At 42.7% G+C, this 11,878-nt stretch overlaps 1 protein-coding gene across 1 annotated transcript; it reads right to left on the reverse strand.

The window, feature by feature from the left end:
• Positions 1 to 571: 571 nt before the first annotated feature.
• On the reverse strand, positions 572 to 8,290 carry LOC147908356 (uncharacterized). The gene is made up of 2 exons (XM_087410810.1): positions 3,729 to 8,290; positions 572 to 3,660 (listed from the first exon to the last, which is right to left on the reverse strand). Exon 1 carries the CDS (start codon positions 8,285 to 8,287, stop codon positions 7,145 to 7,147), a length of 1,143 nt encoding a protein of 380 aa, XP_087266936.1. The 5' UTR covers positions 8,288 to 8,290; the 3' UTR covers positions 572 to 3,660; positions 3,729 to 7,144.
• Positions 8,291 to 11,878: the final 3,588 nt, after the last annotated feature.

Here is an 11,878-nt window from a genome sequence, read left to right on the forward strand (position 1 = left end):
AGTTTTCATTGAGCAGTGCCTGCAAATCGTTATCTTCAAATTTTTTCGGCTGACCAGGTCGCTCCTTGTCATCCAAGTCGAAATCACCAGCTTTAAAACGTGCAAACCACTTCCTACACGTTTGCTCAGCCAGAGCATGTTCACTATACACATCCACTAAAATACGATGAGCTTCAGCTGCACTTTTGTTCATATTAAAGTAATGAAGCAAAACTCCCCGCAAAAACACTTTATCTGGCACAAATTTTGACATATTCAATGAATTATACAGTATTGTTATTTATGATTTCAAGAAAGGTTATGTACGGCAAATGACGTCCTATGATAGATGTTTACAATGTATACAGAACTATAGAACGAAATAGTGTACTGCTTGTGCCATCTCTTGTAAAACGCTACGAATTAATTCCAACACCTAATAATATACTGCTTGGAGATTAACGAATGCCTGTGAAGACACCTCTCTGTTGCAATATGCTGATAACATCTCCTCAACAAATTATAATGCTGATGTAGTTAATGCTGATAAGCATAATGCAGATGTTTATCCATTCAGACTTCGTTGGACAGAATATTTGAGAAACAGGGAGTTGGAGTTGTTTTCTACAAAATCACAGTGAATTCTATTTACAAAGAAAAGGAACGAGACATTAATCCATTTCCAGACATTAATATTAATATTAATAGCGTCACCATCTCCAGAACAACAAGTATTTTCTTGGGTATTATCTTAGACCCTAAGGTTAAAAATAAGGAACACTTGAAACATTTAATCAAGAAAGGATTAAATCAAGAAAGGAAATCCTTACCAACATCCTTTTAGTTTTAGCTGGCTCCAAATGGGAATCACACCCGAGATTGCTCTTCAACCTGTATAGAGCTATTTTCCAGTCATCTATTGTATATATGGAATACGGTTTTCAAATCCTCAAGATAAAAGGCAATGAGACTGAATTTATACAATTGGAGCGTCTGATCAATAGAAATCTATGCATTGCTTCAGACTTTCAATTCCCATAAATGCGATTATGGCGGAAGCTAAGGAACTCCACTCGCTTTGAGGTTTGGATACACCTTATCCAAATACAAATGTCTAGCAAGGAAAAACAGCCTGGTACTGAACAGTCTGAAATACAGGGTGCGGCAGAGAAACTTACTTTTTTGAAAAACGCGCCAAACGGCAAGGGGTGAAGGTAGGGAGCTGGGAGGGGGTGCGTCCAAGAGGATAGGTCCTCAATTTTTGTTCCCCCCACAGCCAATCTCGATCATGCTTTGGACGAGAGAGCATCGCGCGTTCGCCGTCGAGGCATACTTTGGTAATGGCCGCTCCATTATCGCTACTCAACGTGTCTTTCGAGCGCGCTTCATTATTCCTTCTCGCAGTCCAATCCCCGGCCGGAATTCGATTCTTTCGTGGGTTACCGCATTTCAGGAGTCTGGCAGCGTCGTTAAATGCAGGTTAGGAGCTGTAAGAACGGTCAGGACTCCGGAAAATGTTGAGAGAGACAGTCATTTTTGCAGTCCCCCCACCGTTCTGCTCGCAAACATGCGGCTGCTCTGAGGCTTTCGGACCGAACTGTGAGACGAATCCTTCACAACAAACTCCAATTTCATCCGTACAAACTGACTGTTGTGCAGGAGTTGACTGACCGCGATTTCGTGGCCCGCCAAACTGCATGTGAAGTTCTCCTTGAAAGCCTTCCCCACGACGCGGTAACGCGACGAGGCTCACTTTCACCTTTCCGGCTGTGTCAACAAACAGAACATGCGCTACTGGAGTGCTGAAAATCCACATGAACTTCACCAAATCCCTCTCCATTGTGAACGTGTTACCGTTTGGTGCGCAATTTCGTCGGTCGGGATCATTGGTCCTTATTTTTTTGAGGAAAACGAGCGCGCTATCACGGTGAATGCAACTCGATACAGGGAGATGATCGAAGAATTTTTCCTTCCACATCTGGAAGAAATGGACGTCGGGGATGTGTGATTTCAACAAGACGGAGCCACGGCCCACACAGCATGGGCCTCGATGGAATTGTTGAGGGAACACTTCCCTGACTGCCTCATCTCTCTCAGAGGCGATCTCCCTTGGCTGGCGCGCTCTCCAGATTTGGCTCCATGCGACTTCTTCCTATGGGGTTATTTGAAGTCTATCGTTTACAACGATCGACTACAGACCCTAGCTCACCTGAAGACAAACATTCGGAACGACATCGCCGAAATACCGGTGGACATGCTTCAGAGAGTGACGCGAAACTTCAGAAATCGACTCAATCAGTGCATAGACAACGGCGGCCGTCATTTGATAGATGTAATTTTCAAAAGTGCATGAAAAAAAATTTGATGAGATGATCAGTAAGGGGAAAAAAGAATTATACTGATATCTGCAATAGTTTCGTTTTTATTAACCTTTAAAAAAAATAAGTTTCTCTGCCGCACCCTGTACCTAGAACGAATCACCTACTTTACAACAAGAAAACAACAAACTCTTACTATAATTCCTATTTTAAGGCATTATGCTGCACAGAAATATTCTCTACAACACATGTAGAGATTAACTCGGCCTTCCGCTTTTAGACATAACATGGTAAGTCATACCTATATTCATCAGTATGATAACTCAATGTCTTTTATTTCCAAGGATTCCAACAATGTAATCGATCAGGCCCGATTTTAGGAAATTTCAATGGAGAATATTCTTCAAAGAGCCCTTTTTTGTTTACGGACAGTTCTAAATCGAGTAATGGAGATTAAGTCGGAGCGAGTGTTTTTTCATCTGATTTTAAAATTGCGATTAAATATAAATTACCGCCGGAGAATTCGATCTTCTCAGTCGAAGCGCTATTTTCTTGGCTATCTCTCTGACTGAGGATTGTTGTTGCGATGAAGTTATCGGACTCATAAAGTGTAATTTAAGTCAGATGACTCTTTAAAGATTCACTATACACAGTGCGACAAATATGTTCCCGGACAGGGCTTGAAATCATAATTGAAACAACAAATATGCATATTTTTTGGTTTTATTATTCAAAATATTCTCCTCTGGCTTCAATACACTTGTTACAGCGATTCAATAGTGATTCAAATGCATGTTCTAGCTCAGTTTGTGGAATTGCCTCTAGTGTCTGTGTAGAAGCTAATTGGATGGTCGGAATGTCATCAAAAAAGCGTCCTTTCAATTTCAATTTCAATTTTGCGAATAATGAGAAGTCGCAAGGGGCCAAATCAGGTGAATACGGTGGATGGTTTAACACAGAGACACGATTTCGAGCCAAACATTGACGGACAATCAATGATGTGTGACTCGGTGCATTATCATGCAACAAAGACCAATTTTCTGGATCATGATATTCGGGGCGAATACGATGAATTTTGCCCATCAATCGCTTTAAAATTTCGAGATAATATGCACCAATAATTGTTTGGCCAGTTGGAACAAACTCTTAGTGGATAATACCTTTGCTATCAAAGAATGTGATGAGCATTGTCTTGATTTTTGATGGAACTTTTCGTGCTTTTTTTACTTATGGTGAATTTTTTGACTTCCATTCCGCACTTTAACACTTAATTTCTGGATCATATTGAAAGCACCATGTTTCATCACCCGTAACAATTGATTTTAGGAAGTTTGGATTATTTTCTGCGGCTGCAACGATGTCTCTGGAATAATTGATTTTCGCTGATTTTTGATCGCTTCTTAATGTGTGTGGAACAAATTTCGCACAAACCTTCGTTTTACCCAAATCTTCATGTAATATGGTTCGAATCGTTTCTCTACTGATATTTAAAGCCTCCTCCATCATTGTGCGAGAGCGCACCGCGCGGAAAGATTCGAGTGAGAAAACGGCACAAGGTTGATATGATGCACGACAGTAAAGAGAACTCCGTTTCTTTGTAATTTAACAAAAGAATTTTCTTTAATATGTTCAGTTACAAAGTCAAAAAATATAATTAATTAAATATTAGATTAACAGAATATTAAATGCGGTCACCTTTTCCAAATGATATTTTGGAATCGCGGTAATGGAAAATCTCGGCGATTTTCTCGGCACTTCTCGAAAGATTCGTTTTATAGCGGTTTCACTAAGCGGTTAGCACGGCGATTTTACGAAGCGAGATTATAACTATAAGAACTCTAAGAACTTTTAGACTCTAAGAACTAAGGACTCTAAGAACTTTTAGAAGTAAGAAGGAGGACGGCGAGATCGAAGCATTTATTGCTTTCGGCCTGAGCTTTCTTTTTTGGGAAAAATCCAATAAAAATTTGCCACAATCGTAATTATTACGTGGCATTAGGTGTACAAAATTGATTGGCGCTTTGGATTCTTTTCTAACGACGTTCAACGTAACAGCCATGCGCGACAGAAAATCCGTGCGTGGGATTGGTGACAGCGCGTGACGTATTCGTCGGAGCTCGGCGCTCGCGTGCGCGAATTGAATTGTTCTAGAACTTTCGATTGTCCGTTGCCGGTAACGATAACTTGTTTGCGTGTAACGACTTGTTTTTAAAAATAACAAAGAAATCGCTGATTTTTATCGAGGATTTAGATCATGCTCGAGATGAAATCACGAGCTCAATTTATGCATGCGTTCAATGACAATTACTGTCGGTCGACTGAAAGAATTCTTGCTTTTCTTTTCGAATTACCGATCTCAAACAATCATTTTTAGTGATGTATTGCGATCGTTTGCAACAAAATCACGTACTTTTTCGATCATTTCGGGTGTTCGAACCAAAATTGGCCGTCCTGATTTTTTGTCATCTTCAAGGGTCTCTCTCTGTCTTCCAAAAAACGCTTATGCTACTCAAAAACAGCTGTACGACTTAAACTGCCGTAAACTTGTTGCATCGGAATGTTTCTGATGTACTTTTATCAAGTTTTGCGTTAAATTTAATCACTGCTCTTTGTTCCATATTAAAATTTCTACTTCGACCAAAATCTTGTTTAACATGAACTGTCATATCTTCGTTATATGTCATCCAAAATGAATGAAACTTTGACAGATGATAGCAAAATGTTCAATCTTTAAAATGCATGTTTGAACGCACAGATGTCGCCTCAACCACTGGTTGCTGAGATGTGGTTCGTGTCCGGGAACATATTTGTCGCACTGTGTATATGCATTCTAGTACGCATCCAACATGCAATAACTTCTCTAGCAATGCAATAATTATTTTTCAAACATACAGTATTTTTTATTTTATCAAAATTTTTTATTTTGTCTTTACTGAAAGAAATACTATGAAATTTTATAAATTTTTTATTTATAATTTCTGCTATATTTTGAAGCTTTTTGGAGAAATGTATGCCATTTCCTCGAGATATCATACAAATCCAATCGTTATTATAATAGATAAATTTAGCAAATCTTTTGTAAGAATTCCCAAATTATTATAATAAATTGCCGAATTTGTAAACGACATAGCCGGATATGTACAGCATTTTGTTCAACTAAATTCTGTGCGGACACTTGATCAAACTCTTCCAGTAATTGTTCGTCATGCAAACTAGGCTTGTAAGAATTTAGATGTAATATTATAAAAATATAAAATTGATGTAAATATGCATATAAAGAAAATAAGATATACAGAGAGAAAAATATACAAAAATATAAAAATAGATGTAGAAAGATATATTTTGCGTGATTTAACTTTTAAATAAATACCACATATTTCAAATACAAGAATCAACAATAAGTATAGAGGAAGCCTTTTTGTCTCATTGAACTCATTGAAAAAAAACTTCCTAATTTTGATACCTTGATCATTAATTACTTCTTGCTCATTCTCTTCCAGTAATTGTACTTCATGCAAATCAAGCTTGTAAAAATTGAGATATAATACTATAAAGATGTAAAATTGATGTAAAAAGTTAGATGCATGTAGAGTATATAAGAATAAAAAATACACAGAAATATAGAAATAAATGAGATATATATTTGTGTGCGAGAGCGAACCAGAGCGAGAGCGCTGATCGTGAAATTTTTAAAGTGATGCGGCGTTTGTCTTACTGTCTTTCTCGCTGGTTTAAATCCGGCTCGAAGGACCAGAAAATGTGCGAGATGCACCGCGCGGAAAGATTCGAGTGAGAGAACGGCACAAGGTTGATATGATGCACGACAGTAAAGAGAACTCCGTTTCTTTCAATTGAACAAAAGAATTTTCTTTAATATAATCAGTTACAGAGTCAAAGAATATAATTAATTAAAAATTAGATTAACAAAATATCAAAAGCGGTCACCCTTTCCAAAATTGTATTTGGAATCGCGGTGATGGAAAATCTCGGCGATTTTCTCGGAAAGAGTCGTTTTATCGCGATTTCACTAAGCGGTTAGCACGGCGATTTAACGAAGCGGTATAGTAGCGAGACTATGATTTTAAGAACTCGAAGAACTTTTAGAAATAAGAACTCTAAGAAGTCTAAGAATTCTAAGCGGTGTAAACGGTTTAAGCGGTGTAAACTATGTAAGCAATCTGCGCAATCTGTCTTGAGGACCGGCGAGATCGAAGCATTTATTGTTTCCGGTCCGGGCTTTCTTCTTGGGAGAAATCCAATTAAATTTTGCCACAATAGTAATTATCACGTGGCATTGGTTGTACAAAATTGATTGGCGCCTTTGATTCTTTTCTAGCGACGTTCAACGTAACAGTCATGCGCGACAGAAAATCCGTACGCTGGATTGGTGACAGCGCGTGACGTATTCGTCGGAGCGCGGCGCTCGCGTGCTCGAATCGAATTGTTCTAGAAGTTTCGATGTTCCGTTGCCGGTGCCTGTTTGCGTGTTGACCGAATTGTTTTGAAAAGACTAAAGAACAATGAATCTCTGATTTTGACGAGGCTTAATGTCAGGCTCGAGATGAAATCACGAGCTCGCCTTGTGCGTGCGTTCAATAACAATTACTGTCGGTCGACCGAAGGAATTCTTACCTTTTTTTTGAATTACCGATCTCAAACATCCCGCCCGCCTCGTCATCTCCGTGACGATATATGCATAAGGTTACGCATAGAGATTACAAAAAAAACAGTAAACGCGAAAATAAAACAAGCGATACAATACAATGAATTCGTGGAAGAACTTGAGCCGTAAACGAGAGTTATCTGATAAATAACATTGACGAAATGATTCACGAAAGTACACGCGATCAATTCAAGCTCTTCTTTACATTTGATGCACTGGCGTGCGAGATAAACGCGTTAGCCTCTTCTGGCAATAAAACTAATTTGACTAGAGGACGAATTAATTCGGATGAGACGGTTTTGACTGTGACCACTCGCACTACGCCGTCGTCCCCAGGATGTAGCTGCGTGATCCGTGCCAGTGGCCACTTATTCGGCGGTGAGAACTCGGAACGAATAATGCATAGCGATCCAAGGCGTGGTGGCAAAGCATCCTTGGTCCATTTCGGTCTGGTAGCCAGAGTATTTAAGTACTCGCGTGACGAGGAGGCTCGGAGCATCTCATGAAGTTGCCGGTCGGCGCCCGAAAAATTGGTGCCGCAATCGGAGTAGATGTCCGAGCACAGTCCTCGGCGAGATGTAAATCGACGGAGAGCAGCCAGAAAGGCGTTGGTGGTGTAAGCTGAAACAGCCTCGAGAGGAACGGCCTTCGAGCTAAAACAGATAAAGACAGCGATGAACGCTTTGTGAGCGCTGTGCCCACGCCCTTTGCTCGTCCTGATGAAGATAGGCTCGATGTAGTCGCTGCCCACGTGAAGAAATGGTCGTGCGGGAGTCACTCTTCCTGGAGGAAGGTTTCCCATCTTTGGTTGCGGAGTGGCAGCCCTCCACCGTGTGCATGTAACGCACTGATGCAGCCATCGCTTGACCACTGCTTGGACTTGTGGAATCCAGCGGGAGACGTGACCTCGAATCCAGTGGAGCGTGACCTTGGAATCGGACCACAAGATCACTGGCGTTGCAACTAGTTTTAGCACAGAGCGCGTGTGCACGAGTACACTTGACAGTACGGCGGCGGCGCAGAGTTCAAGTCGCGGGAGAGAAACAGGTTTGATCGGCGCGACCTTGCTTTTGGCTGTCAACAATAGAGTCTTCGTTTGGTGGTTTGCGGTGATGCGGAGATACTTCACAGCGGCGTAACCTCTTTCGGATGCGTCTGCGAAGTCGTGCAATTCGAGTTGAGAGCTCGTGTCGCCGGTGCCGAGCCAGCGGCCGACTCTGAGCTTCTCAAGCAGTGGAAGTTCCTCCCAGAGCCGCTTACACTTTCCAGCGATGGTTGACGGCAATGGTGTGTCCCACTCTAGCTGCTGCAGCCAGGCCGACTGCATGAGAATTTTTGCTTGAATGGTCACTGGAGCCAGCCATCCGAGCGGGTCGAAGAATCGAGCGGTCTCCGACAGCAGACTTCTCTTGGTGAACGCGACGACGGTGCGAGGAGGAACAGAGAAGGCGAATTCGTCCCTGATTGGATACCAGCGCAATCCCAGCGTTGAGTGGTTCTCTAGTTCCCACCTCGAGTCTCTGGTGAGACGGAATGTCGCGAAGAAGCTCCTGGCAGTTGGCGGCCCACTTTCGGAGAGGGAACCCGCCCGCCATGCAGAGGTTGCGGAGCTCTACTTGGAGAGCGATAGCGTCGTCCTTTTCATGCGCTCCGGTTGCGACATCGTCGACGCAGCAGTCGTGTCATAACGGATCTGCGCCTCGAGAGAAACGTGGTCCGTCGTCATCGGCGAGTTGGCCATCGGCGTGATCGGCGGTTGAGTGGTGCACAAGGTCGGCTGGCTCATGATCTGCGGTGCACTGAAGCGAGTGGCGCTGTGCTGAGTTGGTTACTTGGTCGCAACCTCCCGATAAGATCCAGCCGAGCTGTGTCTTTTGAGCGATAGGCGCTTCGGGGCCTCCCTTGCGGAGACCACCCTGGAGAATGATTGAGCATACCTCCGCTCCAAAAGGTAGCTCAATCGAGTCGTTCGCTGCGTAGTCCGGATCAGCCAATTGGAGCCCCTTTAGATGTGGCCCCTCCATTCTGATCCTGGCGTGAGAGCCTTGGTAAAGCGAAAGACGTGGCGGAATAAAGGCTCCGACTTTGAAGTCGGTCCCTGTGGTTAACGAGGTCACCTTGAGAGTCACCTTTCCCCTGCTGGGCCCGGAGCTTTTGCCGTTGATGCCGATGACTTCGATTGCGGATCGAGAGCGTGGCAAGCGTAGGCGCTGGACCAGAGCCTCGGAGATCAGAGAAGTTTCCGAACCTTGGTCGATGAGCCCGCGTGTGGTATGCTGATTGCCGTGACGATCAGCGACGGAAACTCGCGCAGTTGCGAGCAAGGTAGCCTTGTGGTCGTTGTCGCGGCGCACCGCCGACAGTGAGCTGACCTCACGAGGTTTCGATGAAACGTACGCGTCGTGTAACATTGTGTGGTGACGAGACTGGCACATAGCACACGTCCTCGTCGACTGGCACTTCGCGAATGTATGAGAGCCGAGACAGTTGAAGCACAGCTTGTGAGTTTCGGCGACGGCCTTGCGGTCGGCCGCGGATTTTTTCTTGAATTCTTCACACACCATCACGTGGTGCTTACCCTTGCATAGGACGCATTGGAAAGACTCGGTGTGTTTCTTGACGTGATGCGACTTGGCGGATCGCGACGGATTGTCGGAGACCTTGAGCGATTTTGGTTTGGCGGCTTTGAGAGTTAGCGTTCTCCTTGTGATAAAGTCCAGCAACGTGTTATGGTTTGGCAAGTCCTTGGAATTGCTCATAAACGATCGGATTTTTAAGCGCGGCAGCGCCGACTTGGTAGAACAATCGGTTCCCGATTCACTTGGAGGAGCTGTACTAGAATTTTCAGCTTTGAGCTTTGCCAGCTACTCGCTCAGCAGGCCGCGCTGCTGCACGTACGTGTTTTCGGCGGAATCGACGAATTGAGACGTGTTGTACTCACTCTCATCGAAGGCGTCCTTGTAATGAACTTGAAGAAGATCGTGTTGCTTCTCAAATTTCGTCCACATCTGGTCGAGGAGCGCCAAGTGGGTTTCGACATTGTGGTGGGTGATGTTGGCCGTTCTCAATTTCTTCAAATTGGTTGTTGACCTGACCATGCGATCATGGATGTGGCGCTGGGAGCTCAGCAAGACGTCACTCGTGATTTCACTCGCGAATTCTTCTCTCTCTTATTTTCTTGATAATACGCGCACTGAACGCGATGCACTCGACACTGCGGATGCCGGCGAAGATCCGGCTCGAAGGACCAAAAAATGTGCGAGAGCGAACCAGAGCGAGAGCGCTGATCGTGAAATTTTTAAAGTGATGCGGCGTTTGTCTTACTGTCTTTCTCGCTAGTTTAAATCCGGCTCGAAGGACCAGAAAATGTGCGAGAATGCACCGCGCGGAAAGATTCGAGTGAGAGAACGGCACAAGGTTGATATGATGCACGACAGTAAAGAGAACTCCGTTTCTTTCAATTGAACAAAAGAATTTTCTTTAATATAATCAGTTACAGAGTCAAACAATATAATTAATTAAAAATTAGATTAACAAAATATCAAAAGCGGTCACCCTTTCCAAAATTGTATTTGGAATCACGGTGATGGAAAATCTCGGCGATTTTCTCGGAAAGAGTCGTTTTATCGCGATTTCACTAAGCGGTTAGCACGGCGATTTAACGAAGCGGTATAGTAGCGAGACTATGATTTTAAGAACTCGAAGAACTTTTAGAAATAAGAACTCTAAGAAGTCTAAGAATTCTAAGCGGTGTAAACGGTTTAAGCGGTGTAAACTATGTAAGCAATCTGCGCAATCTGCCTTGAGGACCGGCGAGATCGAAGCATTTATTGTTTCCGGTCCGGGCTTTCTTCTTGGGAGAAATCCAATTAAATTTTGCCACAATCGTAATTATCACGTGGCATTGGTTGTACAAAATTGATTGGCGCCTTCGATTCTTTTCTAGCGATGTTCAACGTAACAGTCATGCGCGACAGAAAATCCGTACGCGGGATTGGTGACAGCGCGTGACGTATTCGTCGGATATTCGTCGGAGCGCGGCGCTCGCGTGCGCGAATCGAATTGTTCTAGAAGTTTCGATGTTCCGTTGCCGGTGCCTGTTTGCGTGTACCGAATTGTTTTGAAAAGACTAAAGAACAATGAATCTCTGACTTTGACGAGGCTTAATGTCAGGCTCGAGATGAAATCACGAGCTCGCCTTGTGCGTGCGTTCAATAACAATTACTGTCGGTCGACCGAAGGAATTCTTACCTTTTTTTTGAATTACCGATCTCAAACAATTTGCGTAATTTGGCTTTTAAGTAAGTGTCATATCTTTCAATTACAAGAATCAACAATAAGTATAGAATAAACCTTTATCTTTGTTACTCATTAAAAGAAACTGTTCACAGTTTTGATACCTTGATCATTAGTAGTTTCTTCTTGTTCACTAGGTTTGTCTTCTCTTTATTTCTTATGTTTGTAATATTTTTTAATTGTGGAGTGTGCATAACTAACTCTTCATTCTCATTTGTTGGATTATCAAAATCAATAAATTTCCAGATAACAATTGATGAAGGCTCACATTACCTTCACGCGTGATTGTCATATCGTGTGCAAGAACGCCATCATAATGTGCCTTTACAACGCGATGAGGGCACAAATGTTAAGTGCAAAAAATGTTACTGTGCAATCACTCATAGGACAAATTATACGAACATAAAAAGTCATATTGTATCATCATATATGATTATAAAAATCTGTAGATATTATTATAATTCATCTGAAGCACGTACGATCATCACGCTGTGCGTGCAAGAATGCTATTATATTGCCATCACGATGTGAGACATTGAATAATTACATATGATTGTTGTATAACTTTTACTTAAAAGAAATAATAATAATGATACTACTATATTTGTTCGAGATCGGTAAT

Source organism: Acromyrmex echinatior, chromosome 10, assembly GCF_024713525.1.
Source record: "Acromyrmex echinatior isolate Ae372 chromosome 10, ASM2471352v2, whole genome shotgun sequence".
NCBI classification, from domain to species: domain Eukaryota; kingdom Metazoa; phylum Arthropoda; class Insecta; order Hymenoptera; family Formicidae; genus Acromyrmex; species Acromyrmex echinatior.

What these genes read in the sequence shown, in the direction of transcription:
- LOC147908356 (XM_087410810.1), bottom strand. Translation starts at nt 8,287, where the DNA reads ATGCAGTCGGCCTGGCTGCAGCAGCTAGAGTGGGACACACCATTGCCG.